This window comes from Podarcis liolepis, assembly GCF_965112155.1.
Source record: "Podarcis liolepis genome assembly, chromosome: 4".
NCBI classification, from domain to species: Eukaryota; Metazoa; Chordata; class Lepidosauria; order Squamata; family Lacertidae; genus Podarcis; species Podarcis liolepis.
The window spans coordinates 38,000,469-38,018,698 of record NC_139558.1 but is presented as its reverse complement, the minus strand read 5'-3'; the positions used below and the strand labels follow the sequence as shown (position 1 = coordinate 38,018,698).

The 18,230-nt window shown below is 39.8% G+C and overlaps 1 protein-coding gene across 1 annotated transcript in view; it reads left to right on the top strand.

Moving 5' to 3' along the window:
• The window catches only part of PUDP (pseudouridine 5'-phosphatase), a 55,945-nt gene extending 40,708 nt beyond the window's left edge, over positions 1-15,237 (top strand). Inside the window, exon 4 of the mRNA XM_083502091.1 lies at positions 13,606-15,237. Within this exon, the coding sequence (XP_083358217.1) occupies positions 13,606-13,782 (177 nt within the window). The 3' untranslated portion in view covers positions 13,783-15,237. The remainder of the gene's footprint in view (positions 1-13,605) is intronic.
• The last annotated feature ends 2,993 nt before the right edge of the window (positions 15,238-18,230 follow it).

Here is an 18,230-nt window from a genome sequence, read left to right as displayed (position 1 = left end):
CACACAGTCATCACAAAGTGGTCTTCAAATCTCCCCTCGGTTTTAAAAGTAGCTTTTCATCAGCACTCATTTAAAGCAGCACCGTACCACTTTAAACAGTTAAGGCTTCTCCCAAAGAATCCTGGGAACTGGTAGGTTATCAAGAGAGCTGAGAGTTGTTAGGATATCCCTATTCCCCTCACAGAATAACAATTGTCAGAGTGAACACCATTGATCCTTTGCTGAAGAGGCTCGCCGATCTTTCAGACAAGTCTAAACTTAATTCTCTCCTCTTAGGCAAAGATCACAAGACGACCTGACTGGTGGCCAGATTCTGCGCCCAGATTTGTAGGCATAGATCATCCTCTAGAATAGAATAGCTTATTAGGGAAATGTTGAAGTCACCCTTTGGGGCGCCTCAGGGTCAATTTTTTATGGTAGCCCAAATCTCAGTTATATGGGTGTATGTATATATCTCAATTTTAACTCATGAGCTATTGCTGCAATCTGCTCCGATTGTATATTTTATCTTTAAGAACGCTGTTTTTATTGCGTTATGTTATGTGAGCTGGTCTTTGACTGTAATAAATTATCTAGTAATCAAGTCCCCTTTCCAGAAGAAACTGGGAAATGTAGCTTTGTGAAGGGATAAGAGTAGCTATGACTGGTTTCAGCTGGTGTATCTAACACTGGGTTATATTCTTATCCCCTTTTCTATTCATTTAGGGCATAGCCATTACCATTGGACCTCATTGTAGTTATTCATGAACTGGTCATAAACACTGCCCTGCAGATGTGAATTCCAAGGAAAGAGCAATAGCAAGGCACCTTTCAAAGAAACATATCTGCCCCATATGCTCCTGAGAAACCCCTTTGTTTCCTGAAAGAGTTTGGAAAGCTACTGGCATAATTAAATGTTGACCCAAAAAGTCATAGCAATATTGCAGGGTCTCCTCACACGCAATGTCTCAAATAAATTTGAGAGTGCTGTCTTCTAAGCAATACATGCCAACCATCTGGAAGAACTGGGATAACCTCGTTTGTAATATGACCTTGTTACTTTAGAATCACATCATTTCTATCCAACTGCCACTCAAGAAATACATCATTTCACTTGATTACATCCCAAATAGACACAATAAAGTTATCATTTCTTCTCCCTCCCTACACCTTTGTAAAAATACATTCTGTGAATTCCTCTGTACCAAAAAAAAAAAAAAAAGCTGCTTATTTTCCCCTCAAAATGGAGTAGTGTTTATGCAACAGCGAATGTTGCCGAGTATTCTAATTAACAGCTCACTGAAGGGCATTCAAGACATGCAAATGTAAAGATTTCTATTTCTGTGCTGCTGACTTGTTTTCTTCAAATGATGCTCACCTTAACCTTGCATCTGTGCTACTGCTTAGTTTGTTTTCATGGAGTTTCCCCATTGTATAGTGGCAGTAACTCAGTATAGACATCAAAAGAACAATGTGCCTGTGTGCAGTTACCTAAATATCACCTTTATGTAAACATCTGAATATCAGAGTAATCCAGCAGTTATGAAACAGTTTTACCTTTTTATGTTTACACATTATGAGATGATTATAGGAATCCCTCATTTTTTTACTATTGAGGTGTGCATTTTGATAAATTGGACTTGGATAAATTGCTGGCTGAAAGGATTGGCTGTATTCCTGGAGAAAAGAGAGCGCCGCAGCTCCAGTGGATGGTCAAAAGGGCAGTGTCACAACAATGGTTCTGTGCAATCTGTGGAGCCCCAAATGCACAACAAAAATGTCCTGATTCAGCCAGGCTACATTTTTTTTTAATAAGATATTTATTAAAGTTTCACAAATTATATAATCAAACACAACAATACAAACAAACACAAAATTCCAATTTCAAATATTTAGTTCAGCAAATCCTCACCCTTAATTTTATCTAATTGTTAACCTTTCTTTTCTTTTAACTTAATCTTTACAGCTGTAATCCACTTAATTTCTAAAGCCGCATCATTTTAACACTCATTAATTTTACAATGTTTCTTAAGATAGTTCTTAAATTTCTTCCAATCTTCTTCCGCCGTCTCTTTTCCCTGGTCTCGGATTCTGCCAGTCATTTCTGCCAATCCCATATTTATACATACATGACGACTATGGACATGGTATAGAAAATATCCCCTCACAGTCACATAGGCTTCAGCAATAACTTAACAGAGTACAGTGGTACCTCGGGTTAAGTACTTAATTTGTTCCAGAGGTCCGTACTTAACCTGAAACTGTTCTTAACCTCAAGCACCACTTTAGCTAATGGGGCCTACTGCTGCTGCGCCGCCGGAGCACGATTTCTGTTCTCATCCTGAAGCAAAGTTCTTAACCTGAAGCACTATTTCTGGGTTAGCGGAGTCTGTAACCTGAAGCGTATGTAACCTGAAGCATATGTAACCCAAGGTACCACTGTATATGAAAGAAACAGGTTGAATTCCTGTAGCCAACTCAAGGTTTCCACAGCTTACTGTTCTTCAAACTTTAAGCCTTTAAGGTGAAGCCTTCACCTTCTAAGTTGACTCAAGGACTCCACTTACTCCCATGTTCAACCTTCCACTTTGGGGTTATTTTAGTGGAGCACGCAGCTTCTTTATAGATTCTCTTGGAATCTGACAGGTCCCTTGGCAGTTCTGTGGAAATTGGCTTCCACCTCCAAAGTCTATAGGATTATTCCCACAAACTCAATAGAGTGGTTCTGTCCATCTGTATATGAAACTCTATTTGGGTTGCTCTTGCTATTCCTTCCATCCTAATATTCAATCCCTTGTTTGAATGTTCAGGAACACACATTTAGTTTTACAGTGGTACCTTTGGTTACGTACTTAATTCATTCCGGAGGTCCGTTCTTAATCTGAAACTGTTCTTAACCTGAAGCACCACTTTAGCTAATGGGGCCTCCTGCTGCCGCCGCGCCGCCGCCACCCAATTTCTGTTCTCATCCTGAAGCAAAGTTCTTAACCTGAGGTACTATTTCTGGGTTAGCGGAGTCTGTAACCTAAAGCGTATGTAACCTGGAGCGTATGTAACCCGAGGTACCACTGTATTCAATCCCTTGTTAGAATGTTCAGGAACACACATTTAATATTATGTGGGTTTACAGACTCCTCTTGGACAGGGAGAAATTCAGAAACACACACACACACACACACACACACAAACAGAGAGACGCACCCTTTGGGGAACCAAAATAAGCAGCATTTTTGTTCTTTTAAAACCTAATTCTTCAGACGCTTTACACAGCAGGAGCCCCAAATTGCAAATATTGTAGCTATTTAAAATTCATTTATTCGTTAGTACTTCAATAGGACTGCTGTTAAGTGGGTCACTCAAACACATTCTCCCTTTTTTCTAGATATTCTGTACATCAAAAGCAGAACTTGAATAATACAAAAGGTTTATCATGACATTACTAAAACTGTGCATTTCAAATTTCCATTTTGTATCTTCTTAAATAATGTACAAATAACTATTTTTGCACATCTTGGCAGCACACAGCTCTTTATTTTTAAATTATCTCAAAACTATCTTAACAGTAACCCAAAGCTCATTCAAATAGTATTGTAATCTATTGTCATATGTCTAGGATTACATAGCCTCCAGCTCCAAAATCATGTGTTGCATCTTTTAGGTTGAAATTTGACCAAATGGAACTGGGCCAAGCATTTTTGTAGTTGCTCTTGAGGAATGAAAAGATACCCAGGCACATGTCTGTACCTTTTGAATAGCAAAACATTGCAAGCAGTTAAAGGAACAAACTTGCACAGCTCTAGATTGAAACAGATTGTATAGGCTCATTTTGAAATTGCTGTTTCCAAAGTCGTCTTCTTTTTTTAAAAAGAATTTTGTAGAGAATATTAAACTTCAAACTCCTGATTCTATTTTAGGTAGGAATGCTCTGAACTATCTCCTCACCAAATATCAAATATAGTCTGTATGTGTGTGGGAGCTTATGGTTTTAACTAGTCATTTAATTGCCCATAGGTTACAGAGCACTGGCATTTAAAAAATGGTTTTCACAGTGAATATGTGATAAGGAAAGGGCGCTGAATAATTTTCCGCAGGAAGATTGTGACTTTGGTGTAATGGCTGGTATCCACAAACTATTTGAGGGGAGATGATCAATAGCTATACCCACAAATGGTGGTGTATCCACAACATATATACTGGGTGTTCTACAACTGTGCGCCCATATGAAGTCATACTGTGATGCCTTGCCTGTTGATGTAGTCTTAGTTACAGGATCTAGGCAGCTGATTATTTCTGTCTTAATGGAATCCTTGATTTAAAAGGTAAAAAATGCATTTCGACCCTTCCCCTTTTACTTCTCCGGAGTTGGACCCAGCAGAAGATCAAAAAAGTGCTTTGATGACTAGATTGTAGCAGCCCACCTCACGGGGCTCAAGGTGGTATACGTGGTTCTTTGTAGAACTGCAGGTGACATAGTAGTCAACTGGTAGGGTACTGCGCTAGTAGAATTCACCAATTCCCCACACTTCACTATTTATACAGCTCTTGTTGCAAAGGACTTCAGTGATTAATAGAAAATTATACATACCGTACTATCAGTGTGCTATCATGGTTGGTGAACAAGCTGTATTTTTGATGTTGTGTCCTTGTTAACATATCCTTAGGTCTTTGTATCAGTATAGAAGTTTATATTGGTGATGTATGAAATGTACAATTTTTACCTGTTAAACCATGAACTGCAAGGCAGATTGTGGAGTTTATCTGTGAATGGCACCAGGTGCTTTGTCAGTAGGCAGCTAAATGCTAATTTTATTCTCTTTGGACAGTGTTAAAAATTCATAAGGGATAACTTTTTATGCTAAAAGATTACACTGTTTGATGCTGTTTTGAACAGGGATGGAAACAGATTATTATTATTTTTATAGCAGCAGCAACAAGAACAAATGTGTCTGGGTGCGGCTTTTTTGTTTGTTTCCATGATCACAAATGGTATAAAATTAATGAAAGAAGCTAGCAACTTTTAAAAATTCATTCCCACTGCTTGTGCCAGTGCTTAAATTCATCTTTTTCCAAAATGTCTTTAAAACCTCTTCAGGTTTAAAAACAATTTTCAGATATGAATCAGCTGGAAGAATTTTCCCCACTGCAAAATTGCTTTGATGCAGTACTTCCAAATTATTGTCATAGCTACATAGAGATGTTCATTGTGTCTACACTCTTATCAAAAGCTTAATGGAATGTCTACTATACCTTCTCAGTGTTTATTGGGCCATTCATAAATGGCTTTAAAGACTTGAAGCAGAACAATCTTACTTCCTTAGTAATCTCACTCTTAATTTATTTTAATGCTTTCTAGACAAAAGCTATTCATATCCAGTATCAAGAACAATCTTAGCTTTCATAGCCATCAAACCATGTTATTGAGCTTAATATATATCAGCAGTGTAGCTCTATAGAAAGTAGCTACTAGGCTTATTGAAAAAAGCTGTATGCTCTGTACCTAATTTATGATATCAAGAGTAGTAGTAATAATAAAATGTAAAAATACATTTTTCACTTTTTGAGCCAATAAGCCTGATTTCTATAGATCCACGATCCCACAATTATTGCAGTATATAGTACAATTGCATCTTCGGCACAGTTAACTTGCATAATTTCAACCTTGTGCAGTTGAAAACCAGCTGGTTGAAATTGGGCAAATTAAATACTTGCAAGGTGGGGAGCTTACAAGCTCTTTTGGTGCTGGGTTTTCCCAGCACAGAAAGAGCGTCCAAGTTTTCCTCCTTGCTTACAAAGCAAGTCCTGCTCAGAGTGCGGTCTCTGGAATGCTCTCGTGAGATTCTGTGAGATTAAAGAGTCAGATTACTAAGAAAGTAAGATTACTAAGAAAGTAAGATTGTTCTGTTTAAGAGTCTCTTTAGCCATTTATGAATGTCCCAATAAACTAGACATCAACTTTTTCTCATTTTGTTTTCTGTACAGACATCCCATGCATCCCAGTGCTGGAAAGAGTTAGTATACAGCCTAGCAAAATATTTTTTAAAGGAAAATAGTGTTTATAAATTGCTGTGGGGAGGAACTAGCCTTGCTAGGTTTCACTAGGCATTTTTCCTTCCTTACATCCTCCTGCAGTTGTAAAATGGGAGGTACATAGCTACTAAATTAAATACCTATTTCCGAGTATGCTTTAGCTGCGTAATATATACATTCAAACTCTGTCAATGGTCAGTGATTCTCTTTAGGATTTTACTCTAATTGTCCCACAACTTTATTACAGTGGACCCTCGAGTTATGTTACCTTCGGGTAACGTAACTTTCAGGTTGCGAACATGGCACACCCAGAAGTGTATACTTTCAGGTTTCGCTGCAAGTGTATACTTCCAGGTATCGCACCGTGCATGTGCAGAAGCAGCGCCTCATGTTGCAGACTTTTCAGGGTACGTAAGGACCCCCAGAACGAATTAGGTTTGTATCCAGAGGGTCCACTGTAATGTTATACTAAGATCTGTAATCAGTGAGTTTACATTCTTGCTTAATCAGTGGCCCTATTGTACTGTCACGTATTTTTCTTCTTTTATTTTTGTTGTCATTATTTTAGTTCCATTTCAGAATCAAATTCCATGTTTTAAAAACAGGTGTGGGGGTTTGCTACTTGTCACCTGTGAGTGCCAGTGTGCCACCAGTATTTCCTGTGAGAGTTCTCAGTAAATATCACCTCAGAATTCACAGTTGCGTGAGAGACTGTTTGCTCCTGCTGAGGTCCCATTTGCACAGGCTCAGTCTCTTCCACATGTCTCAAACCTCTTTAAACATGCTCTCATTTCATTGGATGCTAAATCAGACACCCACCTCCCTTCCATTCTGAGCAAAGGCTGGGCGAATCAGTGCAGCAGTGGTTTATGTTGGCAACTTTTTGCTGCTAATGAAAAAAACAACCACAAACAGCATTTTGCTTTCTTGACTTTCTTCTGCTCTTTTTGACGTGGCAGCTGTTTTGTGTTATGCCACACCCGTAACACTTTCTTAAAATTCTAAATGTGCTCACTGGCCCAGAAAGCTTGGGGACTCCTACTTTAATCAATAGATGCTTTACTCGTTTTATAGCCCCGCTAGATGTTGCATTTTCAACTGCAATAGAATCTGCTTTGGAGGTGGGAAGATTTTATCAACAAGAAAAACTCAGAACATATAGACTAGCCGAGAAAAAGGTAGGCGGCTGTATACACACTTAAAGCACTCTGTCCTGAACCCCTGGCCTACCTGGCAGCAAGTCGGTATGCTAAATCCAAAGTTCAAAATCTGAGATTTGATCCAAAGTCAAAAGGTCAGGGAACAAGGTTCAGGGTCAGTTCAAGTAACCAAGTCTAAAGTCCAGCAGACAGGATACAGTTCAGAGTCAAACCTGAAACGCCTAACTTTTGTGTAGATTGAACTTTGTGGCACACAACAGGACTGGACAAATCTATGATAAAGTGTCAGGGATGGAATTAGCTGCTCAACACACCTTCTGTCTCCTCAAAATCTGTTCCAGGAAACATTGGAGGTGCTGCAGTGGCAGCAGGGAGAATTGGCAGAACTTGTCTCCCTCTCCATTCCAGTGACAGAAGCCTCAGTTGGAGCAAAGAACCAGTGTGGGGACATATTTGATACCACATAATGATGCTTAATTGTCTTGGCTTTGTGCTTTGTTGTTATAAGAAAAAATGTTATTAGACCCAACGGTTATTCTTACAATAGACAAAGGAGTCATATTGGATTCAGGTACAGAGAAAGAAAACAACAACAAACAAAATATAAGTGTATCAGTCTTTTTGAGAGGCAAAGTGGCATTCCAGCTTGCACTCTTAATAACTGCTGGAGTATTCTCATATCCTTGAATTTAGTATATTAATAGGGAGGGGGAAAGGGCAGTTGGTCATCACTGTGAGTCCATTTTTTTTAGTGACCTCTGCAAGACTCCCATCATTTGATTCAAAATACTGCTGGGATGTTGACAATAGGTGTCAGTACCAATAAAAACTGAAGGAAGATTAGGTACATTTATTTGTTGCAGCATTAAAACCACCGTAATTATGGGTCATTTTCCCAGCTTATTGGTAATTAAGTGTTTTAATTGCCTCCGGTTCCAAAGAATTAGTTAAGCTTTTCCATTATGCATATTGCATTCCACAGTCATTGTCGTTTTTCATACAATAAGCTTAATGACATCATGGAAGTCAATTAGATCTTTCAAGGGGACGTACTGAAGTATATTTATTTATACTGTGTGGATTAAAGAAAAAGTTTCTGAACAGCCTTGATAATGGTGTTTTGTGCAACGCAGAAGGATCTAAAGGCCAAGTATGTCAGAGTTGTTCCCTTTTCTGCTTTCTGAATGCAGTGGGAAATAGAAGAGTGTGGATTTATGTCTCAGACTAGCTAGATTGTTCACAAAGCCCACAGACAGGAGAGCTCTTCCAGAATTTTACAGCAGCTGTTCAGAGCCTAGCAATGTTGTTGGGTTCTTATTACTGGCAATACCAACAGTCAGTAGTCTCTGACTGAAAGAATATTAAGGCATTATCACAAGGAATTCTTCCGTTATTTCCAGGGGTGTTGGTAGGGAGGGTTGGCATTTGTAATTCAAATTAAAACCCTACATTACCCAGAATGTATGTTAATATTTTAAAATTAATATTTGCCAGTGGCTAATTTGAGATATTTTAAAAGCATTCTTAGTATCTCTTGTGAAAATGTCTTTAATCTTCAACTTGAAATGAAAACTAAGTAAGAGAATTTAGTGAAAATGAAAAGATGCTTTGTGAAGGAAGAAGTTAAGAAGCTGAAAAGAATTCATATTAGCAGATTGTAAGGTATTGTGTCTCAGGTGTATTTTTTAAAAAGACTTCTTTAGAAATCAATTTCATTTCATTGTTGTTCGCTGATATATTGATGGACACAAGAGGCCAGGTCCTAGATGGATAAGGCACAAATAAATGTGCTGTGTGCAGTTTTGGGGCTGATAACCGCTGTTGGGATAGCTCAGTCAGTAGAGAATGAGTCTTAATCTCTGATTACTCTTAATCTCTGGGTTTTGGGTTCCAGCCCCATGTTGGACAAAAGATTATTGAATTGCAGAGTGTTGGACTAGTTGACCCTTGTGGTTCATTCCAGCTCTACAATTATATAACTCTACGACTCTATAGCATTTATATCCATTTAGATGCATACTTTTGAAACCTGATGATTAAGAAATGTGTCGGTATGGGTCTGGCCTTTTTCTTCTGTTTCTCATATTGTAATCTGAGCATGAGCAAAAGAAGCACTTGTCCGAGAGTGCCAAGTTATGGCAGGGAACAGGAAATGCCTGGAGAAGAGATCCAAGTTGGTGGCCATCATTGTCTCCTGTGGGAAGGGGCTCCACCATCCCTGACTATTGGACACATTGGCCGGTGGCTGAAGGGAGCTGAAATTCAAATCTCAAAGGTACCAGGCTGCGGAAGACTGGCTTAGATACTTGAGAGTTCCTGGGGAACACCTTAGCAAGACTGAACCTTGATAAGTCCATGTAAAAAGATTGGGCATTAAATGAAGTGGTTGTAAATAGTATGAGGACATCTCCATCCATATCCTTCAAACTTCATTTCTTTTATGCCTCTCTCGTTCCCCCTCAGCAGCTCCAGTTGTACTTTCCACAGGTTTTCTAGATGTTGGGCTAAAACCATGTTTGAGCAATATGGGAGATATATATTTTTGGTCATGGCTGGGTCAGAAATTCATGCACCTTTTAAGTGAAACTCTGCCATACTATGGCTTGATTAAGTAGACATAGCCACCATATGGTAACCACTGGTGGGGCAGGGGGAGCACACCACCCCAGCACCATTGGGGAGGGGGTACCATCGCAGCTGCCCCCCCCCGGAAATGCACCACGCACCCCCCACTGCGCCGGACCACGCAGCTTCACCACTGATGGTAACCTCACCAACTGGAGGATAAAGTATTATTTCCAAAGATGGTGAACTAAAATCCTCTTTATTCTCTATTCAGTATCTTTGGCTGTTTGGAGTGCATGCTTCTAAATTCCTTTGTGCTTCTCTGATTACCCATCTCCTTGGTATGTTTCATTACTTAAAGCCATGTCCTTGTATTTTCGACATGTGCTCAGATTTGTATTGCCAGCCAAACTCAGAGACAAGTCAGTATTGAGTCATCCTCAAAGTTTGCATAGAAATTCATCAGTTTTGATTTGCAAAATTCTGTTTCCCCTAGTGTCGCTGCCAGGAATCACCCTTATACTTTAAAATCAAATAGATTTATAGCTGCAGTTTTGTTTAACTGCATGCTTCTGTTCCCAGTTACTGAGCATATTCTACTCCTAGTTTGAACCTCTGGAAATTTTAGACCTGGGTGGTAGAAGCAAAGCTTCCTTCCTTCCTTCCTTCCAACATGTTTACATGAGCACAAGCTTAAGGGCCAGATTCTAGCTGGATAGACTCTGATATGCATCCAGCTCAGAGGAATTGAATTTTGTCCAGTGCTGGCCCTGCCTTATTATGGTCTGCAAATGAACAGATTGCTGCATCCCTACAGCAGGCTGCACAATCACTGGAGCTAGGTTGTTGCAGGTTCACCTGTGATACAGCATTCATGAAAACAGAAGATTCATTGTGCCGTGGCTTTGTAGAAGCATAAGGAATCTTTTAATGGCAGGGGGCATGATTGTTCCTTCAGACATCCTATTACCCGTTTATCAATGCCGTTCAGAAGTGTGGCTTCCCTGTTGGGGAGAATGCTTGCCCCGAATACATATGGATTCTAATCAGTGTCCCAGATGTCCTCTTCCTTTTCTCCAAGAATTTTTTATATGAATAATTAGTCACAATGGGGACAATTTACAGTCTGCAAGGAAAACACTTCTTACATTTATTCACAAAGGAGTCAATTTAAAGTCTGTGAGGGAAATGCCGTGTTTCTTAATTTTGATCCAGGACTAAAATACTTTCATGTATCAGTATTTTGCATCCTTAAGGGTACTGTTGACTGTGCCACATTAGGCTGTGGAAAGCAAAAGGCAAATATAGTTATCAACGAGAACAGAACACCCTTTTAGCAATGCACAGATACAGACAAACATCCCACCAAACCACTAAATGGGCAAGCTTGAATTCTAGATGTTGGTTTGATTACTAATTTATTAAGGAATTCAGTATTTAAGGGAATATTATAAAGCTTTTAGAAACTTCCTCATTTAAGTGAAATTAATTACTGCTTAATATATTACACCTTCCTGTACTGACATATTTAACACCTGACATAATTAATTTCTTCTATAAAATCAATGTGAGGCGAACCACCAGAGTTCCTTAGATGCCTTCTGAACAAGGTTATCAATTTATCTATCATCTCATGCATTACTTGCCTTCCAACTAGGAGCTCAGAGCAGTGTACTTGGAGCTAGCCTATTTTTCTCAGCAGCCCTGCACAATAGGTAAGGCTGAGGGATGCTGACTATAGATGTTCAAAGCGTTCGTGCATGCCGCCCCCGCCCCCGCCCCCCAGTTTGCTTTCTCTTTTTGTGCTGTTTTCTTGCAAGCGCTGAAACCAGAATTGGGAAACAGAAACCAATGCCCCCCCCCCCAACAAAAATTCATTTCAACACATGAAGAAATGGTTTCTGATGGACTTCTACATCTTATGCAAACCTTCCACAAGATGGTTGACCAAATGCATTTGTTGGTTTCTATTATATTTTTTTTCCAGAAAATCAGAAGAAAAATAGACACTGAAATCTTGTCGCATTGAGATGAAATGTCTATTAATATGGAATGTTTTGCTTCAGATTGTAGTATGCAATGGTAGCTAAACTGTTATATTAAAAAACCATAAGTATGTACTAGGTTTACTGAAATATTTGCCTTGCATTTTCAATTTATAAATTCAGAGTTAGCACTTAAATTGTTTTATTCTGACCTTTTATTTCTACAGTTCTAACGCATCATTTGAGACAAACTGTAGACCAAGAGATTCTGTTCTCTTATGGTGATATAAATCTCCAATATTTACAACTTAACTGAAGGGGGAGGATACAGAACAGTGATATTTTAGTAACAAAATGAGCTCATTTAATTTTCACAATACAGGTCTGATGTGTATTTATTGCTTAATAAAGAATTGGTTCCCTATTAAAGAATAAGAATGACTGAAATAAAATGTCATCATCCCCCCCTTAAAATTTGTATCTGGTTGAGAACTGAGGAATACATAAGCAAACGAATAAGAAATATTTCGGCTATAATGTTCTTGTTTTGTAATGACAACAATAATGCACAGTTCTAGCCACGGCACTGCAATAATGTTTTGTGAAATAGCTGCTTGTCTTACTGGATCAAATGTTTTTATGGTGAAATCTGTCATAATTGTCCATGGACACCATTGAGTGTGGAGGCTGCAGTCAGAGTCAGCAACGTAATTGGCACGAGAGCCTGTAGAGAAATGGGTCAGTGCTTCTGACTGTTAACCAGAAGGTTGGTGGTTTGAGCCCACCCAGGGATAGCTGTGGACAGGATTCCTATATTGCAGCCGGTTGGGCTAGATGACCCTTAAGGTCCTTCCATCTCTACAATTCTATGAGGAACTGGCATGTAGGCACATTAGTGAGGTATGTAGGAACTGGCATGCTGGCACATTAGTGAGCTTTGAAGGAAACTGTTTACCCAAATGAGTCTTAAGGACTTTACTCGCTGCCTTTCCCTGCTTCTCCTGGACCATTACCTGCAGCTGAGAACAGAAGGAGAGCCTGTTGGATCGGGCCAATAGCCCATCTAGTCCTGCATCCTGTTCTAACGATGACCAGCCGCATGCCTTTGAGATATCTATAAGCAGGACCTGAGCACAACGTCACTATCCCCTCCTACACTTTTCAGCCACTGATATTCGAAAACATGCTGCCTCTGACCATGAAGGCAAAGCATAGCCATCATGGCTAGTAGCCAATAATAGCTTCATGCTCCGTGATTTTGTCCAATCCTCTTTTAAAGCCATCCAAGTGGGTGGCCATCATTGTGGCTGCATTCAGACACCATTTTCCCAATGTTTCCTTAGCGGATAATTTCCATTTTTGGAAATCTGGGAAGTTTAGTTCTCGTTTCCATGTTAATTGCTTCCCAAAGGAATCTGTTTGCAACCCGTTTAAGAAGGAAAATTGCAGGATGAAATTGGGGGCAGTATCTTGGCATATAGTTCTTTCCTGCCATTTTCATGGGTGAATCATAGGGAAAGAAGAAGCACAGAAAAGGAAGTGGTGACTTTTTGAATGATGTCCGCTTTTGTGTCACACTACGGCCACTAAACGTTAATGGAATTAAGTGTGACATTGCGGTATGTTGATCAAAAAGCCACAGTTCCACAATTCAACAGGCAATTCCATAGGTTAAGTATGCACTTGTGTGAAGAAGTCTCTTTTGGTGTATATGCATATGTTTAAAAATGCATTCTTAAACTACCGGTATTTTCTAAGTAAAGTATTCCCCGAAGACTGTAAAAAAATGTCTATATGACCTAGGAATTAAAGCCAAATAATTTCATTTGCTGGATATACGCAGAATCAATTTTCTGATTATGGTACTCTGTTTTCTTTCTACTTCTCAGTGTCTTGTCTTTGAAGATGCCCCCAATGGAGTCAAGGCATCACTGACAGCGGGAATGCAAGTGGTGATGATTCCAGATGAAAACCTGAACAAAGATCTTACGAAAGAAGCAACTCTAGTACTCAAGTCGATGGCTGATTTCAAACCAGAATTGTTTGGTTTACCACCATTTGATTGAGAATAGTTTAACTTTTAAAACATTTTAATTTAGCCATATTGATTTCAGGAAAAAAGTCTTTTTAGATTATTGTAAACATGTGTTCCACTTTTATTATTAGACTTTACTGAAAATCTCCTTTATTTAAATTGCACAGATGGAAAGATTGTACACCAGACCCCTTGAAACTTATAGCCACTTAGATGGGAACTCAAAAGGCCCACCCAGTACTAAACACAGGAGGTAGATTTTCAGAGGGATTGCAGCATATCAGCTGTGATCGCGAAGAAATGTATCCCACCCAGACAGCAGTTAGCCTTAGGCACAAAGCTCTCATTGGTGCCAGTCATTGGGATCTTGAAAATCCTCATAGGCCTTCATGGAGTTAGGGATTGACTGAGCAACTATTTCCATTCTGTTTAGGTCTCATTGGCACTCAGTTATTGGTCTAGCCCATCTGTTCAGACTCATTCTGTCCCATTGTGTGCCCTTTTTACATTAAGTGCACATTTTTCAGTGCTCTTCATCTGTAAAATATGCAGTTTGTACACATCTTTTACATAAATTATGTACTTTTGTGCACAGAAAATGCATTGCAAAATCTGGAGAAGTGCATAATCTGACCGGGCGTTCCGATCCACCCGCAAGTTCAGGTGTGTCAAGTTGGGTTGGACCATTCCAAAAAACAAAACAAGAAACCAAATCAATTACTCCCTCATCCCTAAAAGCAGTATAAGGAAAAGCAGTATATGCAGGCTCCTTTACTGTGTCTAAATGGGCCTTGAATTATGTCTTGGTTTTTTTCTGCCTTGCTTGAAATTCCGTATTTCTATAATGTTCTCGCTTCATCTTGATTGGGGGATATCATGTACCATAAGCCCATGATACAAAATCTATTGCAAAATTCTTACTTGCCTGGATCAAAGCCAGACAAACAGGTTGTAAGACTGCAGGCAGGACTCTGCTAATTTGAGCGTTTCTTTCAAAGTAATTGTTTTAGTTGTGTGGTTATAATTCCTTTATACAGTTGCTACCAGCCCAACAGAATATTCTCTAGTTGTTGTCTTTGCTTGCACAGACTGGCCATGTTCTTTTGCTGTTCTGTTTTTATTTTCATTGTGCTTTTTCCTTTCCCAGCAGTGCCAATGGTAGAGAAAATGTCTCTTGCTAGCTTCAGAATCCCTCTGCTAAGTGCCAAAACAGTTCTATTTCTCCTCCTCCCTGTTTATCTTGATTAACCTTATTTGGTGACTTCGTGATTGCATCATTTGTTCAGATTCAGTTTGCTGGGTGATGTTTTCATTGTTGCCTTTTCTGACGCTTTGATCAGAACTGCACCATCCTCACATGTCTTGAGATGGCATCTGCAATGTTGCCCATGGAAAACAGAATTGCATGTACCTAGCACTGACCCATATTCAAATTCTTTATCAGGAAAAAGCAAATAATTGGATTTAAATAAATTCTTCTAATCAAGGTGTTTGCATTTTTGTTTTTGTTTTTCTTTTCTGTAATTCCATTTCTGCTATCCCGGAGAGAATGAACAGTGAACCAGGTAGAGTGGTGAGGGCCACTTCCTGGATATCCTGCTCTGGCTTCTTAAAAGTTCACCTGATACCACCCACATGTTCTCAAGCTTATTGCTAAAGAAAAGGAGGCATTTTTTTTTAAAGAGGGGGGAAGGATTGTGGATTTTATGATGTTACAATATTGTGCCTTATACCAAATCACAAAGTGTGATCACCTCAACTGAAAACTTATACCTAAAGTACCCTAAAGCTTATACATTTGTTTTCTCACCTACATGACTATAGGCTACTTGGTCAGTACTATTTGGAGAGAGTCTTTAAAGGCAAATCTAAAAAAAAAGTACCGTATTTTTCGCTCTATGAAACACACCAGACCACAAGTTTTTGGAGGAGGAAAACAAGAATTTTTTTTCCTGAATTTCAGAAGCCAGAACAGCAAGAGGGATCGCAGCGCAGTGAAAGCAGCGATCCCTCCTGCTGTTCTGGCTTCTGGGATAGCTGCGCAGCCTGCATTCACTCCATAAGACGCACACAAATTTCCCCTTACTTTTTAGGAGGGAAAAAGTGAGTCTTATAGAGCAAAAAATGTGGTACTTTAAACACCGACAATTGGGAAACACTGGTCTGCAAGCACTCCAGTTGGAGGACAGCCTTTACCAAAGGTGTCATGGGCTTTGAAGAAGCACAAACTCAGGATGTAAGGGAGAAACGTACTAAGAGGAAGGCACGCTTGGCAAACCCTCACTGTGATCAACTCCCACCCAGAAACCTATGTCCCCACTGTGGAAGGACACGTGGATCCAGAATTGGCCTGCACAGTCTCTTATGGACTCACTGTTAAAACCATGTTCATGGAAGGCAATCCTACTCAGCTACGAGTGATCGCCAAAGAAGAAGAAGAAGACTATTTGGAATGGTGCACCCAATGCCACTCTGAGTCCACAGAGCTGAGATTTGTAGCACAGTGAAACTCAAGTGTTGTCCATTAGACCAGTGGTTCCCAAACCTTTTAAGTGGTCTTACTAATTTTTCTGTCCGTTGCAGCAATTATAGCACACTGTGCTAGATGCTGTATGATTTAACACTATTTTTACACCCATAATATGGACCACTTGAATGAAGCTCCTGTCTTAGGCTGTAGTTCAGGAGAATGTATCTTGAGTGCTATTTTTATAGAAAAAGGGGTGCCGGAACTCACCATGAACACCTCCCTTGCTCTCTTATAATAGCAATGGCTGCCACCTCAGAGATGCTAGAACTGAGTTCTTGTGAGTTCCATCGGGGGGGGGGGGAGTCCTGGGTATCTTCATGTTGGAATGTTTTGTACTGCTTGATGCTTAATGGACATCAGTCCCTCAGTTTTTCTGAAATTCTTGAATTCAAATTTTCTTTGGGGCCCATTAACCATGCATTACCTAGGACAATTTGCCTTTAATGGAGCTATTTATATCACACCTTTATGTAGCTATTTATATAGCTTTACACAGCCTTCTGCATCTTAATTCCTCCAAGTCTGGTAATGGAATCCTTTGCAATGTGTGCATCCATACCGTTTTCTACTGAGGAGGGTCCTTTCAGATCTGCTAGGTGCAAGATTGGAAAGAAGGTCACCCTTGCTCCTAACTTCACATCCTGAAGGAAAAAGAAGTACTCACAGCCCTAAGAACAATCCTGTTTTTTAAACAAGGCTGCATTTAGGAAGTGGCATGCAAAACAGCGCCTTCTTTGCAGCATAGAATAAAGAAGTACACCTGAAATGGAAAATGTGAGTTGAAAAAGCCTCAGTGAAAAAGAAACATCCCTTAAATAGGTTCTATTGTTTCATAGTATTATTGTACAATCTTAAGGATTTCCTAAGTGCGGCCAATCCCAAAAGCAAGGTTTTCAGTCAGTACTGATGGGCAGCTTGAGTTCATGCTGGGCTGCAAATGAGGAATGGAAAGAATTGGGAGTACGGTCGTACCTTGGTTTTCAAACAGCTTAGTTCTCAAACATTTCGGCTCCCGAACGCCGCAAACCTGGAAGTGACTGTTCTGGTTTGCGAACTATTTTTGGAAGCCGAACGCCAACGGGGCTTCTGCAGCTTCCAATTGGATGTAGGAACTTCCTGCAGCCAATCAGAAGCCACGCTTTTGTTTTCAAACTTTTGGGAAGTTGAACGGACTTCCGGAACGGATTACGTTCAGCTTCCAAGGTACGACTGTACACGCAAGTGGACTGCTAATTCTTTCCTTTGAATTTGGGTTATCTGACACCATGGTGATGTCAGGTGATTGGAGGTGGGAGGCCCAAGCCACCTACAAAAGAGGTCTGTGGTGGGGGATGAGGGTGTGAGCTCAGGATGTGGCCTGCTGGCTGTATTCTGTTCCCTACCCCTGATACAGGTGACGAAATCCTGCCTCTTCTGCCCCCCATACAAATTTGCTTTCTTATGGAATAGTGGACCTCTCTTACTGATATTAAAATACAGTGGTACCTCAGTTTAAGAACAGTCCTGTTTACGAACTATTCGGTTTATGAACTCCACAAAACTGGAAGTAGTGTTCCTGTTTGTGAACTTTACCTCGGTCTACAAACAGAAGCTGAACAGTGGAAGGGCACCGGTGGGGGGAGGCCTCATTAGGGAAAGTGCAGATTTGTGGAAAGAACAGATTTGGTTTAAGAACAGACTTCAGAAACGGATTAAGTTTGTTAACCGAGGTACCACTGTAATTTTATAATCCTAATGTCCTTCCCAGCAGTAATTATCCACAATCTGATTATTCCAACAAAACAATCTTTGAGTTTCTCAAAAGATTCTGTTTCTCTCTCTCTCTCTCTCTCTCTCTCTCTCTCTCTCTCTTTCTTTCTTTCTCTCTCATCCCCCGACACATCCTAATCAATTGGGAACAATTCTTGTTCACTGTATGTGACCAGCTAAGTATTTGCAAGGCTGATTTC